This window comes from Bos mutus, chromosome 2 (genome assembly GCF_027580195.1).
Source record: "Bos mutus isolate GX-2022 chromosome 2, NWIPB_WYAK_1.1, whole genome shotgun sequence".
Classification (NCBI taxonomy): Eukaryota; Metazoa; Chordata; class Mammalia; order Artiodactyla; family Bovidae; genus Bos; species Bos mutus.
Genome location: NC_091618.1, coordinates 45,040,168 through 45,064,847, shown reverse-complemented (window position 1 = coordinate 45,064,847; position 24,680 = coordinate 45,040,168). Strand labels below are relative to the sequence as shown.

General features: G+C 36.1%; 1 protein-coding gene and 4 non-coding genes across 7 annotated transcripts; all 5 read left to right on the top strand.

The window, feature by feature from the left end:
- NOP58 (NOP58 ribonucleoprotein) lies at positions 1-23,832 on the top strand. Of its 3 annotated transcripts, none has more exons than XM_014480973.2 (15): positions 1-249; positions 4,634-4,710; positions 6,706-6,758; positions 10,731-10,852; positions 12,179-12,315; positions 14,021-14,085; positions 14,908-15,042; positions 16,079-16,224; positions 16,800-16,926; positions 18,475-18,638; positions 19,494-19,628; positions 20,083-20,144; positions 20,918-21,051; positions 22,966-23,132; positions 23,535-23,832. In XM_014480973.2, the coding sequence occupies exons 1-15, from the start codon at positions 205-207 to the stop codon at positions 23,583-23,585; spliced, it is 1,620 nt and encodes a 539-aa protein (XP_014336459.2). In that variant the 5' UTR covers positions 1-204; the 3' UTR covers positions 23,586-23,832. The 3 variants fall into 3 exon arrangements, with proteins under 3 accessions (XP_014336459.2, XP_070244175.1, XP_070244179.1); XM_070388078.1 differs by lacking the exon at positions 1-249 and adding an exon at positions 6,954-7,074 and having other exon boundaries at positions 4,628-4,710; XM_070388074.1 differs by lacking the exon at positions 6,706-6,758.
- On the top strand, positions 5,988-6,076 carry LOC138985034 (small nucleolar RNA SNORD70). Its single transcript, XR_011462272.1, has one exon. It is a non-coding gene; the product is annotated as a small nucleolar RNA SNORD70 (small nucleolar RNA).
- On the top strand, positions 6,848-6,934 carry LOC138985033 (small nucleolar RNA SNORD70). The gene has a single exon (XR_011462271.1). It is a non-coding gene; the product is annotated as a small nucleolar RNA SNORD70 (small nucleolar RNA).
- LOC138985051 (small nucleolar RNA SNORD11B) lies at positions 16,278-16,363 on the top strand. Its single transcript, XR_011462288.1, has one exon. It is a non-coding gene; the product is annotated as a small nucleolar RNA SNORD11B (small nucleolar RNA).
- LOC138985049 (small nucleolar RNA SNORD11) lies at positions 17,071-17,154 on the top strand. The gene has a single exon (XR_011462286.1). It is a non-coding gene; the product is annotated as a small nucleolar RNA SNORD11 (small nucleolar RNA).
- Positions 23,833-24,680: the final 848 nt, after the last annotated feature.

Genomic DNA, 24,680 nt, shown 5'->3' with positions numbered 1-24,680 from the left:
GGCCTTAGCGGGGAACTCTCCCGTTCGGGCGTTCTGCTTGTAGTGTGGTGTGGAACGTTTAGGCAACGTGGTTTGCTTCTTTGCGGGAAGGCTGGTCTTTGGCCGGCCACGGCCTTACGGGCCTTTGGGGACCATAGATTTGGTCTTTTTTCACTGGTAGGAGAGCTCGCGGCGAGCCGCGCAGCGCCCTGACCCGTCCTCACCATGCTGGTGCTGTTCGAAACGTCCGTCGGCTACGCCATCTTTAAGGTCGGTGGGAGATTGAGCTCTTGGAGGGGGAAGGCGGATGTTGGGCAGCAGATGAGAGGGAAAGCTGTAGGAGAGGACGACAGTGTTCAGGATTGCGTGGATGTCTTTTCTCTCCCCCTGCTCTGAAAGAAAGGGGAAAACTTTGGGCCTGGGAGGCGCATGTTTCAGTGAACACGTGGCCGCGCTGTTGGGGGCGTCGGGTTCGGTAAAAGGTTTTGGCCCAGTTAGGCGAGCAAGATCCGTGTTAGAATTTTACCGGTTATGATTCCTAGTTTAGATTTTGTTCTGAGAGTTTTGAGGAATGATTGGAAGGTTTTAACAGAGAAAGGACCTCATCTAAACTTTGTTAATGAAGTTTCTTTACGCAGAAAAGGAGGTAGAACTGACAGGATTGGCTGACGGATTTTAAAGTATGCGAGATTTGCGTTTAAAAAGTTGGGTGTGTGGAGGTAGGGAAGGAAAGAAAAGTTTTAGGGATTTGGGAGCTGGGAGAGGGGAGGATAATAGAATTCCAGTTTGGGCTATGTGAAGCTTTCGCTGTCTGTTAAACTTGGAAATAACAATGGTCCTTTCAAGTTTGAAGCCCAGAGAAGAAATCTGAGCTGGAGGTAACCAATTTGAGTTCGCTGTTTTAATAAGGAAGGTTAACTTTCAGTTCATCAGCAAGGAAATAATTGAACAGTGGGACGTGCATATAGTACAATGCTGTTGAGATGTTAGGAAGAATGAGGTAAATCAGGTGTCACCCACGTGCCTGGCACTCGAGCTCTAGGAATATAGCAAAGGAAAAAAAATGTTCATATGTACGGACAAGGCAAAAGAAGTGCTAGATAAAATATGTGGTATGATTCTAGTTATGAATTTTAAAACTGTGTGGTGTGGGTGCAGAGAGTCTGGAAGGATACATACCAAAATACTTGGGGACGTTTTCGTTTTATTTTTCCAAGATTCTTTTGACATTTGAAAATATACTTCTGTTTGCATGTTAAAGTAAATGTTTGTTATTTTTAAGAAAACCAATAAGATAATTAACCCAAAGCTGATTTTGCTTATTTTTCCTCTCATTATTGTTGTCTGAGATGGTAATATTAGCAATTTTAAGAGACTAAAGTGCCTTAGAGCCTGTCAACAGCTCTATTAAGCTTTTCCCCAGCTTCCTGCAGTCTTTTCTAAATTCTTAGAGATCTGCACGTGCCCCCAAATTTTCTTAGCCAACATAGTCTATTGTATTTTGAGTCAGTGTCTGTGGATGAATTTCATCTAAATTGATGTTAATGTGTACTGTCGTGATCTGGATGCTAAGAGGGGAGGGTAACTTTGCACTGTTAGTAGTTGCCTCTAATGGTGGGGCGGAATCGGCTTAGCAATTGTGTGGTTTCTAGATCTGGGTCATAAAGTGTAAAGTCATATGATGAATTGTTGATTTCTGTTAATAAAGAGAACTCTCCATAAAACTAACTCTTGAGTATTCCATTGCAGTTTTTAATGTTTATGTGCAAGTTTTTTTGTTCAGAATTGTTAAAAAAGTTTTTCTATAATGTAACCCAATATTAGAAATAACTAAAGGCTTGAATATATTGAAATATGCTTCATTTATAAATATTCAGTATTAGTAGCAGTTATTGATTCTGAATAAAATAGACTTCCAGAATATTCTGGATAAGTGATGGTTGCACAATTTTGTGAAAATTCCTAGAAAGTAAATTGTACACCTTAAAGGGGTGAATCTTACTGTATATGAAATATCTGTGTGTAAATATGCAATACAAAGTTGTTAGCTCCCTTTCCTATGATCTTTCAAAATGCTGGAGTATAAAATTATTAATATATTGGTTGCCTAAAATTCATCCTTGAATGAGAATCCTTTAAGAACATTTTTTCAGACTTTTGTTTTTTAAGGAATACATTTTATCCATATATACACAGTGGTTCAAAAAGAATTTAAAACTTTAAAACATTGTTACTCCTTAATGAAGTTATATATAAATGCAGAGACAATACCTAAAAGAATTATTATTTGTAGATCATTGCAAAAACTCAAGCCTTGTTCCTTATGTCTCGTGGCACGCAGAAGACTCAGCATTCTTAAGCCTTACTATCCCAATCCTTCACTATCCCAGATCTTTCCTGGCTGTGCTTCCCAGTGTGGTAGCCAGTAGTTGCATACAGCTGTGTGGGTGCGTGCATATTTAGTTGCTTCAGTCATGTCCAACTCTCTGCGACCCTGTGGACCATGGCCTGCCAGGCTCCTCTGTCCATGGGATTCTCCAGGCAAGAATACTGGAGTGGGTTGCCATTTCCTTCTTCGATTCAGCTACGTAGCACTTGAAATGTGACTGGTAAAGCTGGGGAGATGGAATTTTTAATTCTGATTCATCAGTCACATTGTACAGTGCTGCTGTGTAGCATAGTGTGGTGTGTTCCTTTATTTTTTGAGAGCTCAAAGTTTTTCTTACGTGAATACCAAAGTTCCTATACAACATGATTACTAAGCAATATATTTTTCCAGCTTTATTGACTATAATTACATACTGTGTAACTCACTTTTGTAAATGTAAATAAGTACATATAGTGCTTTTTATAGTAAAATAGTTAACAGTATAACAGCAGTGCTAAAGATTTTAGTGGTAACAATAGCTAAGCTATTCATTCCATCTTAATTCAAAATGATAAACTCTAAATGAATTTTGCATACTAATATTTCAGATTTCCTTGTCTGAAAATGAAGGATTAAAAGTTTGAGACAGTTGTATAACAGAAAATGTAGCCTTATTTTATTTTTGTTCAGACTTCATGTTTGTTTCAATATGTTGCCCACAAATGGGAACATAACTGTAACCAAGGTTTTGTTTGAAGACCTTTCAGTGGTCATGATTTCATTACATTTCCTTTGGTGCTTTAACTTAGTGAATACTGATAATATCTCTTAAATATGTCAGTTTTTTTATCCAAATATTATTTTCAAATATACTTGCTTTTCAACTAGAAAAAAGGTGAGTTTTACTCATGAGTCATATCCCCTATTTGGTGGTACATATCCTCTCAGCAATCATTGGCCTTTGGGTATGGTTGATCACATTCTGAGTGAACTATTTTCGAAAAACCACAATTATTCTGTGAATTATTTCAAAAAAATAACTTTAATTACAAGTTTCAGTGCTTTCTTGAGATTTGATAAAATGTCTTTGGGTTCTAAAGTTTTCATGACAAAAATAGAACAGTTCATAGCTCGTTATTTTTTAATATGAAAGTGTGGTTTGCATTTACTACTTCATTACTCTGATTCCTGTTTTTCCAGTTCTGTAAATATATTTGATTTGGCTCTGTTGGGGGTTAAATTTAAACAATGCAAATCCTTAAAACCATCTTGCCACTCTGACAGAAAATTTCTTGATGTTTTATCATTAAATATGTATAAGGCTATAACTGGGAAATACGTCTTACTCTATAAATGTTCTGTGATATTAAGGATTTGATGAAATGTAGTTTAGCAGTAAAGCATAATTTTTCATTGATCAGCTAACTTTCTATAAAACAACACATGCAAAATATATATATATTTATAATACTGTATTTCACCAAATATAATATGCCATTATTTTACACTGCTGATTAATCTGACCTGCTATCAGTTGTAAGACATCCCAGTTTCGAGGTGTTATATAAATATGGGGGAACTGCATTTTAGGACTGATACTACCTTAGCTTATATTTGAACAGTTGACTTCTCACCTACTATTGGTGAGGAAGATAACTTACATTCATTCTTGATTTAAGTGAAACTGTTAGAAGCTCTTGAAGGCATTTTGACAATACGTCTGTCAACATGCATTTCTTATATGATTGTTTAACTCCACTTTCAGTAATTTGTCCTATAGAAATACATGTATACGTATACAAATACATAAAGGGTATGTATAAACATCATTTATAAATGATGTTATATTCATACGGTGCAATTCTTGTTAAAACCTAGAATTACGTCCATGATATGTTAAGTGTATAGCATGATTCCCGAAAGTACATGTTAATAAAATGTAGCATAAACAGTCAAAAAGTCTTGAGGAATATATACCTAAATGTTAATGACTGTGTTTCATAGGTAAAAGTGCCCCTTTTCCCCCTTCCCATGTTAAAATTTCTTACGTCAGAATGTGTCTTAGAACTAATAGTATCTAAGTTTTAGAGAAATCCTTAGTAATTTCATATTAGGGAGATCATAGCAATAAATAACAAATCTTCTGTAGAGAGTAGGCAAATTTTTTTTTTTTTTTTTTGATTTGTGAATATGATAGGCTTTGTGAAGGGGTCGAGGGGCTCTCTAAAAATAGAAAGTTTTTAACAAATATCCAACTCAATTTAAATTCCATCCATTTATTTGCAGGTTTTAAATGAAAAGAAGCTTCAAGAAGTTGATAGTTTATGGAAAGAATTTGAAACTCCAGAGAAAGCAAATAAAATGTAAGTCTTCATGAAACTAAGAACTTAACAGTTAACATTTAGAGGTGTTTGTTTTTGTTTTTGCCTTGTTCTGCGAGTTTGTGTGTCCTCCATATTCATATAATATATCCATAACTTTTTGAACTCAGCTTCAGGAGTAACAGTGGTATGAGCCTAATTATTAGATTCTTTATCTGGAACATAGGCTGTCTCAATTAATTTGTGTTAATTGCAGATGAGATTGGAAGCACCCAAAAATCACTATTTTGTAAGATGTTTTAAACTGTAAATTGATTGTGAATTAAGTATACACTTTAAAGTAATAATTGTCAAAAGCGTGGGCTGTGGGAATTTCCTGGTAGTTCAGTGGTTAGGACTCAGCACTCACTGCCAAGGACCCAGGTTCAGTCCCTGGTTGGGGAACTAAGATCCCACAAGCCACAAGATGTGGCCAAAAACGAAGAAAGCATGGACTGCTAATAGATTTAACTTACAGATTCTCTTAGTGATATTCAGATATTTTTGAACTTAGTGTATTTACTCTTCTTGGCTAATATTTCCTAACTCACCCTGAAGTGGTTAAATAACTAGCTAATAAATCCTAGAAAGACAGACTTGTGTTCCCCAAGGTCTCTGGACAAGAAAATAGAGTATGATAACCTTCATACCCAGATTAAGAAATGAGTGGTGGGGGAGAAAGCTGGCTTTTCCTCAAGGTAGAGTCAAGAAGGCAGTTTCACCACCTGTGAATCACCTTGTAAAATAGCCCATTTGGTGAACGTGGTCCTTAGTAAGGACCTAACTAATCTCTTGATTGTGTCCTTGAATGCCAAAGCATATTTGATAATTTATCTGCTAATGCTAATAAAAACTCACTAGAATCGAAGGAAACTACTTAACCTTGCTAAAGAGTATTGAACCCAAAGAGATGTCATACTAAACTATTACAGAAACATGGTATACTGGAAAACTACTTCAGAGTAATGCATATAACATGATTGCATTTTTGTATGTGTTGTACAGCAATATATGTGTTTATGCAAATATAGAGATATGAATAGATGCCACTTCAGATGAGTGAAATTGGTGGTGAGGTGAGGTGGAATAAGGTGAAATAACTGCTTTCTTCTTAAAAATCTTTGTATTGTTAAGTGTGCATTTGAGGTGCCACTAGGATGCTCCCCGACTAGGTAAGGGAACAGTATTGCTGAAGATAATACTGCTTTAGACTCAGTGGAAGACTGGTTTTGGTTTTCCCTTTTAAAGGGCTATATGGTTTAGTTGTTTGAGTAACCCGATTCATTGTTGTCAATGATGTATTCTTGTTGGACCTGAATTTGCATGATCTAACTCAAATATTCGTCACTACCACTGAGACAACAATGGGTTAACAATGTATTTGTTTCGATATAAAACAGTGTTGCCTTGCACGTAAGTGAATAGAGAGGAGGAGGGGAAGTGAGGTTAGCAAAATTTAGATCTAACAGTGAGTTGTTTTTTCATGGCACTTGGACTAGATGGACAAATCAGTGTCATGAGATTCTCAAACTAAGAGGGACCCTTACACCTTTTCTATCCTGTATAGTAAAAGGCATCTGTGTCTAGCTTTAAGCAGCAGAGATTATGTTGAAGCTTCAACATCTTTCCTGTTTAGATACGGTGGCATACTTTTCTGCTGTTCTAAAGGAAAGGAAAGGAAAGTGAAGTTGCTCAGTCGTGTCCGACTCTGCGACCCCGTGGACTGTAGCCTACCAGGCTCCTCTCCAGAGTACTGGAGTGGGTTGCCATTTCCAAAGCCTGTAATACCTGTAATAGTTCCTCTGAATGTTACTAGCCTAGCATTTAGAGAAATTGGTCATTTTATGAAGTGTCTACCTTTGCAGCAATATGCAGTGGCAGGAAAGTTTCTTTTATTGGTGTATGCCTTGGAAGCAGTCCACTACCTCTTCTCCTAAATATATGGCATTTGCAAAATCAGTGTGCCCTCATAACATTTTTTTTTTCCCTTAATTCTAGAGTAAAGCTGAAACATTTTGAGAAATTTCAGGATACAGCAGAGGCATTGGCAGGTAAAATCAAAGACTAGCGCTTTTGTTTTTTAAATACTGGTAATTTGTTATTAAGAAATTGTTTGCTTTAGTTGCCTAAGTTAATCTTATTCAATGTTGTCAATGATGCATTCTTTTTGAAACTGAATTTAAGTGATCTAACTCAAATTCGTCACTACCACTGAGACAACATTGAGTTAGCTTTTTTTACTATAGGGCTGGTTTTTCCCCTACATGTGATGAGAGGTGAGAAGTGGTTAAGTTGATCTCCCTGTGGAAACCCAACAGCGTAATGCTGAAGCACAGTTCAGTAAAAGCTATTCTACAAGGGATCAAGGTAATGTCAAGTCCACGGGTCTCTGATTTTTTAAATTCAGTAGTAAAGTTGAGAATAGCTAGGATTTGGAGTTGAAATAGTAAGGCAGCTCTCCAGGTATATACATTTTTAGAGTTCAAAAAAAAACCCCACAATATTATTAAAAGATTTAAGAAAACTAAAGAGGTGAGGGGGCGCATTGTGGGTTTTTGTTTTTAGAAGCATACATAAGAGTTTCCCTAAAAGGGCATGATTTTTTTTTTATGAATTAGAAGAATGGGTGATGACTGTTACATCTTTCAACTAGTCCTAGTGATGAGACAGCAGATACAGAGTAGCGTTTACTAAGTAGGCTAGGCAGTAGGCACTTGATTTTCTTTTTGGCTGTGCTGGGTGTTTGTTGCTGCACTGCAGCGAGTAGGGGCTATTCTTTGTTGTGCTTATTTAAGAACAGTCTCTAGGGCACATGGGCTTCAGTAGTTGTGGTAAAGAGACTTAGATGCCGTCGGCACGTAGGATTTTCCCAGACCGGGTATCGAACCTTTGTCCCTTGCATTTGGCAGGAGGATTCTTCACCACTGAACCACCGAGGAAGCCCAGCACTTGGTTTTCTAATGTTCTTTTAATGCTGGGGAAAACAGGAAGATTGAATATAAAACTTATCATGAATTTTTCAGTTGCTTGAATTCTGTACTCAAGTCAGCTAACTACTTGGTGGTATATTTTGAAAATGAAGGATCATAAGGAAGAATATGGCTAACAGTTGAGCCCTAAAATTCATTTGACTGATCCAAATAATTTTTGTTCACCCCACAAGACAAGGGTAATTCCCTTATATAGTGAAAATTAGGAGTCTAATTAAATAATGTTGGCATATCAATGGACTACCCCAACCTTGGCAGAGGGGTAAGCGGAGGAAGGAGGAGTCAACAGTAGGGCCAATTTTTAAAATAGTTCTAGGACTGCATAGATCAATTCATTAAAGCCTCATAGAGCCATAGAGCATAAATATGGTCATTTTGGCCTGGGGAAAAATTTAAAAATGTAAATTAAAAAAAATTTTTTTAAGATAGTTCTCTTCATCACAGTTTTAAAAATAAGTATGGGTAGAATTTTGGTAGTGTCCCAAGTGAAATTGTGTTAGCTATTCTTCAACTCTGGGGAGCATTATTCGTATAGACTGATTTGAATAACTCCTCCTGGAGTTGTAAAGGGCTGTAGCTCTGATCTCAAGTGCCCTTGGTAAGAGGGAGCACCGCACAATTGTGGGATCTTAGTTCCCCAACCAGGGATTGAGAGGTTATCTCATACTGACTCATTTGAGAAGAACCTGATGCTGGGAAAGACTGAGGGCAGGAGGAAAAGGGGACGACAGAGGATGAGATGGCTGGGTGACATCACCAAATCAATGGACACGGGTTTGGGTAGACTCCTGCATGTTGGTGATGGATAGAGAGGTCTGGTGTGCTGCGCTTCATGGGGTCGCAAAGAGTCGAACATGACTGAGTGACTGAACTGAACTCATACTGAGCTTTTGGTATTCCTTAAAATAATGTTAATAAATGGAGAAAATGTCATGCTAGATGAGAATTTAAAATCAGTCCCATACTCTCTCAGTCTACATTCCATGAGGGTAAAGGCTGTGTTGTTCACTGTCAAATCCCTAGCACATAAATATTTTTGGGTAAATGAATGAAAGTAGTGAGCTCCGCCAGGAATCTGGTCTTAGAAACTTAAAATGACTTTTCCCATCTATTTTTACCAGAAAGTTGAACTTGATCACCTTATTATTAGAACAATCCTTCCTGGGAATTAACTTTCCACTCCTTGTTAAAAGGCAGTTTTGATATTACAGAACTGAAACTGAGTGATTGTAGGTGTCAGGGTATACATTTAAAACTTGTAGCCTAAGGATGAGTCTGGGGTGTGATGTCAGTTTTATATTGGTCTCAGAAGCTAAAATGTGCTATTTGCATGGCAAGGTTTATTTTTAGTCTTGGTCACACTTTGAAGTTTCATGTCTTACAAACAGCCACAGTAAAATTTGGGGCCAGCCTAAATTTGGATGAAGGGAAAGATGCTGAGCGATGCTGAAGAGTGCCTAATAGAGAAAGGGAAAGATTCAGCTTCCCCTTATCCCTGTCACCATCTTTGTATACCATCTACATATACCATATACCATCTACATATTATGAAGAGTGATTAACAGGGTTTTTGATACAGGGAAGATAAATAATCGTGAATGTTAGAATAGGATCTAGAGTAGAAATTTTTTACTTTTAAGAAATCTTAAAGGAGAGCACTAGGTTAGGTTAAAGTGTGAAAGTAAATGATAGGGAAGATTGAGAGCTAGAGGGAGGACATTGAATAAAAATTTTTAATTATAAAAGATTAAACACTTGTAAGGAAAGATTTCAGTTATTAGAGAAATGTAAATTAGAAAGGGGTCAGTGTTTCACAATATGTAAATTGTTAGAACTCAACAGAAGTAGTTTGAATCTTGGCTTATTTGTAAAGACCTCTTTGTGAGGTGTGTGTGACAGCTAGATCCCTTTTGTCCTCGCCTTTCATCTTCCAGATACCAGATGAAATGGATTTGAAATTCAAATGAATGGAAATTTGGTCAGGAGGAAAGAACAAGTACCTGGCTGATTAAGCACAAACTGCCTGACCTTTTAGAAATTGTGACAGACTTTCTGTCAGTCATACTTTAAATTTGGCCAAAACCCAGATAGATACCAGAAGAGATGTGGGTCCAGAGAATCTCAGTACAGGTCTAAGAAAGGAGGATGAGAGTTAAAAGTAGCACATTTAGAGCTTGCCAAAAATGAAAACAGTCTCCAAATCAAATTGGCTGCCCTCAGTAGTAATTCCCCAATCACTGGACATTGATTAGTAGTAGAGGCCTGTTGGCACATTTGGATCAAGGATTGGCAAAGATAAGACCTCCACTTAGGCATGCTTACAATGTGGCAGAACCTTCAAAATGAATAAATTCCTTTTTACCAGTCGTCACAGGATTTTTATGATATTTCACAATCCAGAACATCAGATCAATTGATGCCCAGTGGCATGCTGCTGCTGCTGCTGCTAAGTCACCTCAATTGTGTCCGACTCTGTGCGACCCCATAGATGGCAGCCCACCATGCTCCCCCGTCCCTGGGATTCTCAAGGCAAGAACACTGGAGTGGGTTACCATTTCCTTCTCCAGTGCATGAAAGTGAAAAGTGAAAGTGAAGTTGCTCAGCCGTGTCAGACTCTTAGCAACTCCATGGACTGTAGCCCACCAGGCTCCTCCATCCATGGGATTTTCCAGGCAAGAGTACTGGAGTGGGGTGCCATTGCCTTCTCCAATAGTGACATAGGGGAGTGAATCTATTTGCTATTACAGAACAGATTGTTTCTAACGTATAATTCTGAGCTCACAGGGATTAAGTGATGTACAGGGAAGGAATGCTGGATCTGGTTTAACTCCTGGTTCTCAGTGCAAATGAGGGTGGGAAGATCAGATGAGATTGTGAAGTTTGTAATCTTTATCATTTCATTTCAGAAGTAATGTTAAATTCAGCTTTTGAAGTATGTTGTCTTTTTGGCTTTATTTATAAAATATTTAAATAAGATCATGAACTTTGAAGATAAAGTTTTGAGTTAGCTCTTTTGTTTTTCTTCCTAACAAGCATTCACAGCTCTAATGGAAGGCAAAATCAATAAGCAATTGAAGAAAGTTCTGAAGAAAATAGTTAAAGAAGCCCATGAACCCTTGGCTGTGGCTGATGCTAAACTAGGAGGGGTTATAAAGGTAAAGTTACAGTTTTCTTTAGCCTTCTAATCAGAGCTGACCTTTGTAATGAATGAAAAAGCCTGGCCTTTGTGATGAATTGTGTTTTGTAATTTCTCAGGATTGAATTCTTGATTCCCGCCCCCCCATACTATGTAATAATTGGTTTTCCATGTGGTTGTTAAAACTAAGGATATATAAGTAATACCTCAGATAAAACACTCTATATATCCTGCCATATTTTTGTTTAGGGACTTTTTTCCTTTCAATACAAATGGACTCATATCTTTTTTAGTGTATATGTTTATTAGAACACTTTACTGGAGGTAGAGTTGCTAAAAATTAAACATAAAGTAAGAATGGAAAGAAAGAGTGGATAGGTAGGCCCCAAAACTTGAAAAGCAGGACAGTTTAGAAGCCAGTTGTGATGGTTTGATTTTCAGTAGTTACAGTAGGTCTTACAGTGCAAGCACACAAACATACCTCTCATTCTTTTTTCTTATTTTAATTGAAGTATAGTTGATTTATAGTCCCCTCATTCTTGAAGTAAGGATTAATTCCTTGTAGGTATTTGAAGGTAGCAAACTGGTGACAAGATTTGAGGGTTTTTTTATTTTTTTAAGGTAGAATTGTGAACTTAGTATTTGTTTAGGTAGGTGATTTCTAATACTGTCACGTAATAAAGTTTCTGTACTATCAATCTCATCTTCATATTTTTCTGTTAAAAACATAAAGCTTTAGCATAAAAAACATACACGTAGTAAGGCATATAGGAGGGCACATTGCTGCCTTAGTGGGATTATGAGTATCTTTTTCTCCTTTTCAGTTTCTCCATTTGAAAAACTTAAACTGAATATCTCCTGTGTAAATACTAAATATTTGTTTCTTTTAAATGTGATGTAGCATTTACAATTTTGCATGCCTGTCGTTTGCATTTGATGAAATACAACTGTAGATTTGTATGGAGTTAGCAAATACCCTACAAAGTGAAAAAAATGAAGGCTTGCAAGACAGATTCATTCTGTTTGTATGAGGTATATAAAGATTTATGTGTATTTGTACTTACATACATTAGTGCATATTTTGAAAGTTCCTCAGGGACCCTGACTGTAGGGAAAGGACCTGAGACCCAGATCTATTTATTGCTTTTGATTCATGTACACAGGCTGCCTTTCTAGAAGCTTATGCCAGTTTTGACCTCCACCAACAGTATGTTCAAGTGGTCTTCCCACACACATACCCAAAACTGCTTTTATGAAACTGAGAAATGTATATGTTTAAATCAATGCTATTTTAATATTTAGGAGAAGTTTTCTGTATTTAATACAGATGTTCTTGTTCATATAGGAAAAACTGAATCTCAGTTGTATCCACAGTCCTGTTGTTAATGAACTTATGAGAGGAATCCGTTCACAGATGGATGGATTAATCCCTGGGGTAGAACCACGTGAAATGACAGCTATGTGTCTTGGGTTGGCACACAGGTGAGATTTACTGGAAGATAGTCATCTTATTTTTACTTAATAATTATATAGCATGTTACAAATACTAATGTAATCCTCAAGAATCTAAAGAGGAACGTAGTTATAGCATCCTCATTTAACAGATGAGGAAATTGATGTATAAAGTCATAATAGCTGGTAAGTGATGAAGCCATTATTTCAACCCAGGCAGTTTGGCTTCATTGTCTGGGCTCTAAACCTCGTGATGGCGCACTCTACCTCTCCAGCGTTAGATGCTGCGATTCTTGGGCTTCCCGCTGCCGGCGCGCCCCCCACCCCCTCCCCGTTTTACATCTTCTAAATCATTTGCTACTCCATCTACTTGGCATCTCCCTGAACTTTCTCATCTGCTAATGATCTTTCTCTTCTGCTTTGTGTGTGTTTGTTGTTTTACTCTGACTTTTATTCAGATTTTTCTTGAGGCAAAGAGAAACATGTTAACCTATCATGTTTAACAAGAGGTCATTAGAACAGGCATTTCTGTGATATATGTCTTCCTGAAAAACATGGCATTCAGTGAAATTTCACTACAGTACTAGGGTTTGTGAAATAAAAAGACTGTGGGTAAAAGACTCAAAGCCTATGTAACTTTGTAACCCGAAAGAAATGTTAACAGTTAAAAAGACATGTTGGAACTTCCCTCCACGTTTCACTGCACAGGGGATAGGTTTGATTCCTGGTCAAGAAAGTAAATTCCCACGTGCTGCCAAAAGAGAAAAACAAAGTTTATATTAAAGACAATATATATGACAAGTTTATATTAAAGAAATACTAACGAGACTTTCTTGGTGGTCCTGTGGCTAAGACTGTGCTCCTAATGCAGGGGCCTTGGTTTGATCCCAGGTGAGAGAACTAGATCCTGCATGCCACAACTAAGACCTAGAGCAGCCAAATAAAAATACTTTAAAAAAAAAGAGAAATACTACATAAACAAAGGCCTTTGCCTTTGAATAAATAAAATATGAGCATAGATTAATGAAAGGATTAAAGTGAGTTTTATAAATGAGCAAAATGCGCAAGAGTCAGGAAAAACTTTTTAATAAACATTCCTAAGAGAGAACAAATAGCTAAATTGAGTTAGGATCCAAATTAAGATTAATTGGCCTTGTGCACAGTAGTCGCTCTCATCTGAGGCAGTCAGATATCCCTCAGAAGATAGGTGGCAAGTTGGGCTGAGGCTGGGGATGTTGTTTGCACATCAGACAGTGCCCAGAATAGCCCCCACAACAAGTAATCAGGCCTCTGTTAATAGTGCCAGGATTAAGAAAACCCATATGTACGATATTATTGTTCCATGGCTTTCTTCTCTTTGGATGTTTATGAAGAGAAGAAACTGCTGTAGTTTTCTCACTGGTGGCGTAAAGCATTAAGAATGCTGCACAAATTGTGTCATATGAACCGGTATGACTTGGACTACATGATATTATCCTATTTGTCATCATAAATGAATTTGTGTTACAGAAACGTCGGTTGTAACGAGACAGATGTATTGTTTTCTTTCTAAATGTGTGCTTTGGGATCTTGAATGTTATATTCTTGTTTAGCTGATTTTTCCCATGTAGAAAAAATAATGTAGCTCCAGAAGAGGGGTTTGGGTAAAAGTTTTTTTGTTTCTTTTTAAGATGTTAATTAAATGCTTTTCTTAGATGCTGTTTTAGTAATTTATATTTTTCTCCCTTCTCCCCAGCTTGTCCCGATACAGATTGAAATTTAGTGCTGATAAAGTGGACACCATGATTGTTCAGGCAATTTGTGAGTATAGGACATGTGAGGTCTAACCTGTCTCTTCATTGTGGTTTTTTCCTCTTATTAAAATTGTATCTTTTATGATTGTTGAGGAAGAAAAAGACCAGCTAGAAGTTTAGTAAGTAAATTGGGAAATGCAGAATAGAAAACGGGAAAACTAATTATAATTTGACTACTTGGGGATAATAGGAATTACGCTACACTATTAATGTAAGCTGATTGACTAATATTTTTCCATGAAAAATGATAAAACCTTAAGATATGGGTGTGGGGTATTTTTTGCTTTATATATGTAATAAATCATTCAGTGATTTTTGGACATCAAAGTCTCAACAGTTTCCAATTTTAAACATTTCTTTAAATAGCAATTGTATTTCCAGGTGTGTATGCCCCCAAAACTGAAAGGAGTTACTCAGTTACTTATGCAGCTGTGTTCATAGCATCGTGATTCAGCTAAAGGTAGAAGCAGTCCAGATACCTATTAACAGACGGAGGGATAAACAAAGTGGTATATGCATACAATGGCATATTATTTATCCTTACAAGTTCTAATACACGGTACAGCATAGATGAATTTTGAAAACACTGTGCTAGGTAAAATAGACTACTTGCAAGAAGACAAATATTGTGTGATTCCCCTTATGAGGTACTTAGAATAGGCAAATTCATAGAGGGAATAAAAGAGATCAGCAGAGGCTGGAGTGGTGAAAATGACTAAATTGTTTCATGGGTGCAGAGTTTCTGTTTGGGATGATGGGCTATTTCGTCACAAGTTTTTTAAAAACCCTTTTAAGTTCTTGTTTTCTTTTTCATTTTAATCTACTGCAGCCCTGTTAGATGACTTAGATAAAGAACTAAACAACTACATTATGCGGTGTAGAGAATGGTATGGCTGGCATTTCCCTGAGTTAGGAAAAATTATTTCGGATAATTTGACATACTGCAAGTGTTTACAGAAAGTTGGTGAGTAACTTTATCCTTTAAGGTATTGAAAATAGTGATTTATTTAAATTCTAAAACATGAGTTACTGGTTTTTTAATTCTCTTCCCAGAGTTTTTAGTCTTGTATGTTTGAGGAGTATATCCATATTAACATCTGCTAGATTTCAAAAACAAAATTTGGTTTCAGTGGCCTGCACAGTAGAGGACATAGTTCTCTAATTTGGTTTTTCTTGGGCTTCTTTTTAAAAAAAAATTTTGGAGTATAGGTGGCTCAGTGGTAAAGAATCTTGTCTGCCAGTGCAAGAAACACAGGAGACCTGGTTTGAATCCCTGGGCAAGGAAGATACCCTGGAGGAGGAAATGGCAACCCACTCTAGTATTCTTGCTTGGAAAATTCCATGGACAGAGGAGCCTGGCAGGCTACAGTCCATAGGGTCACAAAGGATGTGACTAAGCACACACACTCATTGTGTTACTTTTTACTGTACAGCACAGTGAATCAGTTATATATATATATATATGTCTCTCCACTCTTTAGACTTTTTCCATGTAGGTCATTCCAGAGTATTAAGTAGTTTCCTGTGCTATGTAACAGGTTCTTATCAGTAATCTGTTTTATATATCATAGTGTGTATATGTCGATCCCAATTTATCTGCTCCCCACTCCCCTCAACTGGCTTCTTACGGTGAATGTGTCTCACTGAAGTTGCCATTAATAAGGACAACTGTGGGACTGGGAAATTTCCTGAAATACATTAATGGTGATTAATTTTAAAAATAGTATTGCTATCTATACTGTTAATATTAAATTGTATACTATTACTATAATAATAATACTAGTAGAGGAACCTTAGGACTGTTCATAAAATGAATTACTTTAATCTCTAAAATCAAGCCCTTACATGTGTAAAGTTACTTGGTCAAACTTGTTTGCTTTTTGTTTTGTTCAGGCATCCCTTTCATTGGCTTATCTCTACTTTTTCTTTTGACTCTTTGGTGGATTTTATGTAATTTACTGAAGAGTGATTCTCCCTCATCCTCTGCAAACATTCCATAGGCGACAGAAAGAATTATGCCTCAGCTCAACTTTCTGAATTATTGCCAGAGGAGGTTGAAGCAGAAGTGAAAGCGGCTGCAGAGATATCTATGGGAACCGAAGTTTCTGAAGAAGATATTTGCAATATTCTGCACCTTTGCACTCAGGTACACTATGCACATAGGGAAACTCGTGGTGGTGGTACCAGCTCTGTAATTTCTGATGGCAGTGATGATTTTTAAATGTATTGTTCACCTGATAAATAAATATGAAGGTGTTCAGTCACTACCTCATCTGATGCCGTCTTGACTTATATACTTGCAGGGAGAAATATATCCTAAAATGAGGTTAAAGGAGTACTGTCTAGTTGATTTCTATTATTAGCAGTATCTGAATGTTTATAGCCTGTAATTTTTACCCCTCATTTGAAGATAGCTATATGACAATCACAGAGGATGACACAAATGTCTAGCCTTTCGAGTTTTGGTTTTTTTTTTAACAAATGTTGATTAACATTTTTAAGCAGTGTATTAGGTTTACATATATTGTCTAATTTTTAAATATTAAAATTTCACAACAGCCTTTTTATAGAAAACTGAGGTAAGGAATGGTTAATTTTCCTGGGATTGTACAACTAACTGCTCTGTGATAATTTGGGGCTCTGATGTTTTAGACATGTGAATTTTATACTGCTTTTATTCTTAAACTATTTATGACTTACTCATTTTGTTTCTTAAACTAGGTGATTGAAATCTCTGAATATAGAACCCAGCTTTATGAATATCTGCAAAATCGAATGATGGCCATTGCACCCAATGTTACAGTCATGGTTGGGGAATTAGTTGGAGCACGGCTTATTGCTCATGCAGGTGATGATTTTAATATAATTTGTAAACATGGGTATTGAGAGTTGTTTTCTAGGTAGGATCTTATTTTCTTTTAAACTGGAGTTTAAAGATAAATCTGGGTAATAAGTAGAAGTGAATGGTGTATGTGCGAGGACTAAGGACCAAGTGTTCGATGATGATTTTTATTTGTATGCCTGATTTCCTTTCGGATAGTGAAGGCATCTTTAGTCACTACCTCTTCTGAGACACTTGTGGTCCATTGTCAGAAGTTTGTTTTGGTTAATTGAAGAATTGGATGAATACAGGAGGATGAAATCAGGTTTACCTCATTTTACTGTGCTTCACAGATAACTCTTTTTTAAATTCATAGTTTGTGTTAGCCCTGTGTAGAACAAGTCCATTGGCATCATTTTTCCAACACGACTTGCTCACTTCATGACTCTGCCGTATTTTGGTGATTCCCACAATATTTCTAACTTTTCCATTCTTAGATTTGTAATGTTGGTCTTTGGTCAGTGATCTTTGATGTTACTACTACAACTTGCTGAAGGTTCAGATGGTGTTTAACATGTTTTTAACAGTAAAGCATTTTTAAATTGAGGTATGTACATTGTTTTTCCAGACAGTGCTATTTCATACTAAGTAGAGTACCCATAACATACAGCTTCAATATGCACTGGGAAACAAAAATTCGTTTACTTCATTTATTGCAACACTTGCTTTATCGTGGTGATCTGGAACGAAATCCACTATATCTCGAGTGTGCCTGTATATACCATTGATAGATAATTTATTTACATCAAAGTGTTTAAACTAGAGTACTTCTTTTACCTGCATCATTAATCAGAAAAATAGGACATTCACATCTCCTCAGCTTCTAGGTTGCTCATCTGGGCTGGTTTTGTTGTCTACATCTGAAATTTCATAGATGTAGCTAAATGAGTAGCAGGAAGAGTTGCAGGGATTAATAGAAATATACGTTTCTTGAATTTTAAACATGTATCTAGTGGTTGAGCGACTATTAATATTGATATTCTCTGACAGAAAATCTGTGCAGCATATCTGGCAAAGCAACAGCTTTTGATGCCTGATTATTGATTGTGTTTATATCTCCTCAGCATGAATTTATCACATCGTTTTACTGAGATGCCTTAATAATGAGTTTTTCATTTACCTATTATTTTAATATTTAAAGGAGTAGAATATTTCATGTCTAAAATAAGTCTCAGAAAAATAAGGGCTATATTGGATGATGTCTGTGAATACATAAACTTTGAACTCTCCCATGGTATGCTACTGAAATGTGAGGTAGTGATACCATCTCTTCAGGCAGATACGTATGATTAAACAGATAAGCTTCAGTTTGCCATAGACATTCATCACAGACCTCTGCTTGTGGTGTTAATGGATAAATCACAAATGCTGAAGTATCAGGAATTTGGGCTAATTCCAAACTGTAAAATCCTATATTATATCTGATTTTTATATACTCTTTGGCTATAATACTTAGACTCTAGGTCTTTTGTATTTGGAAGAACTTTCCTCAAAGTTACTACTTTTATTTTGAAGGTTCTCTTTTGAATTTGGCCAAACATGCAGCTTCTACAGTTCAGATTCTTGGAGCAGAAAAGGCACTCTTCAGAGCCCTCAAGTCTAGACGAGATACCCCAAAGTATGGTCTCATTTATCATGCTTCACTTGTAGGCCAGACGAGCCCCAAACACAAAGGAAAGGTGAGTTACAATTTTCCTGGCGCAGGCCTTTTTTTCCTCCAAATGATTTTGATCTTATTCTATAGTGGTCAATAAATCTTTGTTGTTTCTTTTTCATCAAATAGAGAATTGTGAATTCTTTAAACTCTAGTGTACACTGAAAGAAAAGGTTAGAAGATAAAGTGTTTGCTGTTTTAGTACTTTTCCAGACTCCCATTCATTGGTGGGGGGGTAGGGTGTGGCCCATCAGAAGTTTTCTGTGTGGCAGGAAATCAATTTAACATCAACATTCATGACCCGTTTTAAAATGATGTCACATACACTGTGCTAAACACTGGATAGGCCTTTGGTGGATGCTTTTAATAGCCCTATAAGTTGTTAGTGTCTGTTTTACAGAGGAGGAATCTGACGCTTAAAAGTACTTTCAAGCTTTTATACATACCTAGTTTAACAGAAATTTTATAAAATTTAGAGTAGAGTGATGAAAGAAATAAAATGAAAATTCAGTAAAATGAAATGTTATTTAGCTTAAAAGGGGGCAATACTTAACTGTGGATGACCTCATAATGTAGGTCTAATATCACATAGTAAAAACGAAAAGATGGGAAAATGGCTTGAGCTAGTTTTAGACATGAACTATTGGCAAGATCTTTTCAGTTAGCCATCACATGGTGGCAGAGGTTCTAATAGGAGGTGAACGGCTTAAATATGGTTTACAATAAATAGATTTGTAATTCCTGACTTTTAAAAAATCCTAGAGTGACTCGTAAAGTCAATGATTGAGCTGTAGTGTTTTCATGAATAAACTGAGTGATTTTTTTTACATCTCAACTTGGAGTATAGTTTGAATGTATCTGACTTCAAGTTCTTTGTTAGATTTCTCGGATGCTGGCAGCCAAGACTGTTTTGGCTATCCGGTATGATGCTTTTGGTGAGGATTCCAGTTCTGCAATGGGAGTTGAGAACAGAGCGAAACTAGAAGCCAGGTTGAGAACGTTGGAAGATAGAGGGGTAAGAATCATGTTCTGCACATTGTAGAAATGTTACCTATCAAAAATTAATAAACTGTAGCTTATGTACATTTTCATTTTACCTGCTAGTCAGTTTTACTTTATGATACATTTTATTATGTCTAATATTAATACATTCTATTTCTGCTTACTGTTAAAAGAGTTTCCCTAGTATGTGGCTGTGGTCTAGTGGTTAATTAAGATCGACCTGCCAGTGCAGGGGACATGGATTTGATCCCTGGTCCGGGACAATCCACATGCCGTGAGATAAATCTCACGGCAGAGCCACAACAAAAGAAGCCACTGCAATGAGTAGCCCACACTGCAGCTGGACAGTAGCCTATATGTAGCAACAAAGACCCAGAGCAGCCAAAAAAATAAATTATTGACATACTAATGTATATATTATAAAGAGATTATCCCTTATAAAACATTAATAATTTTTCTTTTCTTAGATAAGGAAAATAAGTGGGACAGGAAAAGCGTTAGCAAAAGCAGAAAAATATGAACATAAAAGGTAAGTTGAGTGCATTTGGGGGAAGCATGTATGAATAATTTTTGCTTAAAAAGAGTCAGAAGACAAAAGTCTAAAAGCAGCTAAGAAGCATAAGTATTCAGACCTCACTATGAAATTATAAAAAAAGATATTTGTTGGGAGAAGTGTTTTTGTTCTTATTTAAAATGTTCAAAACTGATGAAGTAGGTGGTGGTGAAGCAAATAGAACATGGGTAACAATTTGAAAACTGTGTCAAGAGCCTTAATTATTTCTTTCTACCTTGTTAGAACAAAAGCAGGTATCTTGGTTTTAGGGAATCTTTATCTATATGGATCCCTTCTTATTCCTCTGCCTCTTGTAATCTTGTGAATGGAGTATTATTCTGTATTAAACTTGATTCAGGGCTTTTTTTTGTTTTCAGTGAATTGCCCAGTGTCCTAAAACTTGACTTGGTTCAGTTTTTACTTTCTAGTATAATCATTTGGTTTAAAGAGATTTCTTACATTTTTCTTTTTTAATTGAATATTTCTCCTGTGCTATAGTTACTACATTGATTACTAAATCAGAATTCATTTAGTTCACTTCTCGTGAAATGTGACTGACCTCCCTAGAAAATAGGTAGACATCTCTTTACCTTTTGGAGACTTAACTTACATAATCTTCCCTGAAGTCACTAAAATGAAAGTGTGGTATGCTCATGTATTACCTAATGACCGTTTCCTTTAAATCTCTTTAGAATTAATTTGATTATAAGCATTTGTAAAGATTTTCTAAGATTCTGTGGCTCTTTCAGTGAAGTGAAGACTTACGATCCTTCTGGTGACTCCACATTACCAACCTATTCTAAAAAACGCAAGATTGAACAAGTAGACAAAGAGGATGAAGTTATTGAAAAGAAGGCCAAAAAGGCCAAGGTTAAAATTAAAGGTTAGTTTGAATTTTGTTAATGTCATTTCTATTCCTGTTGCATAAGAAGTACAGAATTCTGTATGACTCAGGGAACTCAAACTGGGCTCTGTAACAACCTAGAGGGGCAGGACGTGGGAGGGGTATATGCACACTTACGGCTAGTTCATGTTGATGTGTGGCAGAAATCAAACCAATATTGTAAAGCAATTATCCTTCGATTAAAAATATATAAAGAAAAATGGGGAAAGTGCATACCATAGAACTTGATTATGAAACCACCATATTGGAAGCTAATTCTAATAACCATCTTCTCTAGGGAGTTAGAATATTGTTAAATTTATCATATATCATAAGAGAAATGGGAAAAGCATCTCTGTGAATATATAGGATTATATTAAGTGTATCAAAACTTTAATTTCTAACGTGAACTATTTTGAGAGTCAGCTTAACAGAGAAGAAAACAAGGTATGTGGTTTCTAAATTAGTAGCTGAAATATTTTTGTTGAGCATAGAATTGATGCAGCAGTACTTCATTGTTTGTGTTACATGAAAAGAACTAGAGTAATAACTGGATAGCCTACCATCAGAATAATAGTTAATAAGTGCTCCCCAGTGAACTAGGCTCACTTAAGTTGATAAGTAAATTCCCCCATTTATTAGCTGCACTTGTGTTGAGTGCTTAGCATTAAAGCAATTACCAATTTAACTTTTAGTTTCTAAATAGCTTAGGGGTCAAAAAGCACTATCAGCAAATGTGGACTTCTGCTCTGCACTGAGTGAAGAAAACATAAGCAAGTTATTTAACTCCTATGTTTCATTTTCGTTACTCAACAAAAAGAACTGTAAGCCCATTAGTAGATTTGAATCTTGACTTGTAATATTCATTAAGCGTTTCAAACTTAACCTTCCTGGATCTTTGCCACTCCCAATCCATTTCTACATGATATTCTCTGTTTTATAAATGGGAATCCTGGTTGCTTTGGCCTTTAACATTGACTTGTGTTATAACCCAAGTGTATTCTGGTAGCACATCCTCTTAATTCTACTTGGAAAGTATTTCTAGCACCTAACCATTTATCATACCCATCACTGCCATTCTTAGCTGCAGTGGCACTCCCGTTGCCTTCTCATCTAATTCTGTTCCTTTGGTCGCTCTGCTCCAGCCACACTAGCTGCCTTGCTATTCCATGAACCTGCCAACTTCCCTTCTCTCCTAAAAGAATCTTAGTATTTGGTCTTCTCTTAATGTGGGATATTTTCCCTCAATATAGATGAATCATTCACTTCCTTTTTTAGGTATTTGCCTAGCTACCCTGTATAAAATGTCCATAGGAATTGCCTTCATTTGTGCTCCTTTCTTTGTTTGCTTTTATCCGTTAGACTGTTTACTACATAAAATATTTTATGGTGTACCTTTTTTCTCTTTTTTGGTCTATTTCCTAGTAAAATAAAGGGTTTGTAAGGGCAAGAATTTTTGTCTGTGCTATTCCTTGCTGTATCTCCAGTTGTCTAGAACAAGCCCTAGCATATAGTAGGTACTAAATAACTGCTTGGTCAGTGAATTTCTAATGATAGCTACCCATTATGAGTCCTTATTTTAATGTGCTAAGCATTTATGCTAAGCATTTTGCATAAATTTTCATGTGTTAAATCATCAAACCCTAGAAACAGTCAAAGGAGATAGACATTACTAAATTTTAAAAAGAATGAGGAGGTTGGGTGTACAGAGGTATTAAATTGCTTACTATCATTTATTGTTAGTACTACTATACTAGGTAAATATTTGAAGGACATTTACCGCTATAAAATTATATGTAACAAACATTGGAGAGTTGACTACAATGTTGGGAAAAAACATTCTCAGAGGGGTTTGAAGGGAGAGGAGCCTGATACTGATACAATGTTAATTGTAGTATTTTTATACTTGTTCAGTTGAAGAAGAAGTAGTAGAAGATGTAGAAGACACAGAAGAAGAAGGAGTACAAGTTGTAGAAGAACAGGAAACATCTGTGAAGAAGAAGAAGAAAAAGGACAAGAAGAAACACGTTAAGGAAGAACCACTTTCTGAAGAAGAGCCATGCACCAGCACAGCAGTTGCTGTATGTTTGTTTTTAATTATTAGTATTTTATTGACATGGGCAGAGTTTCCATATTTTATTCTACTCTGTGTGTTAGAAATGAACAGGTAGTTTTTTAAAAACTGTTTTTAAAAGTGGTTTCATTAAAGAGAAACAATTAAAAAACTCACTATTGTGTTTGGAACCCCCATGTTATAAAAAGCCGCTTCCCAAACCTAGAATCTTGTTACAAAATGGGTTTGGTCTGAAATGGAAGAGAATATCATTTGCTACAAATCACGGAGGTGATTTTTGGATTTTAGTCTTTCTTCCAGGCTTGTTTTCAAGGGAAATAAAATAGACTGCTTTTTATAAAGAAAAGTTATTTTTAGTCACTTGTACATTTCCAGCTCTTTCAAAAGCCTTCTTGTTTATTATTTTCAGAGTCCAGAGAAAAAGAAGAAAAAGAAAAAAAAGAAAGTCAATGAGGACTAATGGAAGGACCCATTCTTTCAAAGAGTTCATAATTGAATCACCTGGATACATCATGCTTATGATTCAGTCAGAAATATACCCAAGATACTCTGTAAAATAATTGATGGGAGGTTGGATGAGAAAGAAAGATTAATCATTAATAGCATTTCATACCTATTTGTGTCTTGACATACTTCAACTATGTTAATTTTATTATGTCATCATTTCTTAGGATATTTGTTATACAAATAAAAATATTTTCTTTGTATTTTGACAGTTCTGTGATTTCTCTACTTTAGGTCGAGAATTTGGGGCTCTTTATGTTATGTAGCATTTGATAATTAGTATTTTGATAATTATACCTGAAAAGTGAGAGTTGTGAACCATTAATCTGAAATTTAGCCTTTCGGAAGGCGATAATTAGATGGACCAGTTTAAGAATCCCACTTAATGTGTTTCTCTTGCCTTTTTGGACCCTCTTCTATTTTTCTCCTACCTTTCTGTTTTTGTCATATAAGTAAAGCTATCTTTTGTGTTCAAAGCTTTAAAATTAGGTGAACAAACTTTCCTTCTGTCTCTTTAGGAAGAAAAAAACTGTCCCTAACTTAGTTTGCATTTCTAGAATGTGGAAGAAAATCATTATTAATCTAGACCCTGATTTGTTTTTAAAGTAATCTAAAGTGATGTTTTAAAAAGACAATACAAAATGATTTTATAGTGAAGAACGAGGGTGTATAAAGGAAAAACAAGAGGAGAAAAAATAAAATGTCAGTAGGAGTGAAGTATAAACCAGGACATAGAACACCAAAGATGCTGCTACTACTGAGCCCACGTGCTGCAACCACTGAAGACCTTGCGCCTAGAGCCCGTGCGCCACGAGAGAAGCGACTGCACTGAGAAGACAGTGTACTGCAACTGGAAGAAGCCCACACACAGCATCAAAGACCCAGCACAACCAAAAAAGAGAAATCTTTGTTTCACAAGACAATATTTAATAAGTGAGTGTCAGCCTTATAGTCATGACAGCTACAAGTTTCATGGGCTTTTGTTTTGCATCTTTGTGTATGTCAGAAGCACGGTGCTAATAAGTAGCCCAGTTTTATAAAAGGGTTCAAC

Bases quoted from the DNA above. Each gene is read 5' to 3' on its own strand.
- NOP58 (XM_014480973.2), top strand. From the start codon at position 205: ATGCTGGTGCTGTTCGAAACGTCCGTCGGCTACGCCATCTTTAAG. The intron at 12,316-14,020 runs GTGAGATTTACT...CCTTCTCCCCAG, and splicing joins TGTCTTGGGTTGGCACACAG to CTTGTCCCGATACAGATTGA. The intron at 20,145-20,917 runs GTAAGTTGAGTG...TGGCTCTTTCAG, and splicing joins GAAAAATATGAACATAAAAG to TGAAGTGAAGACTTACGATC.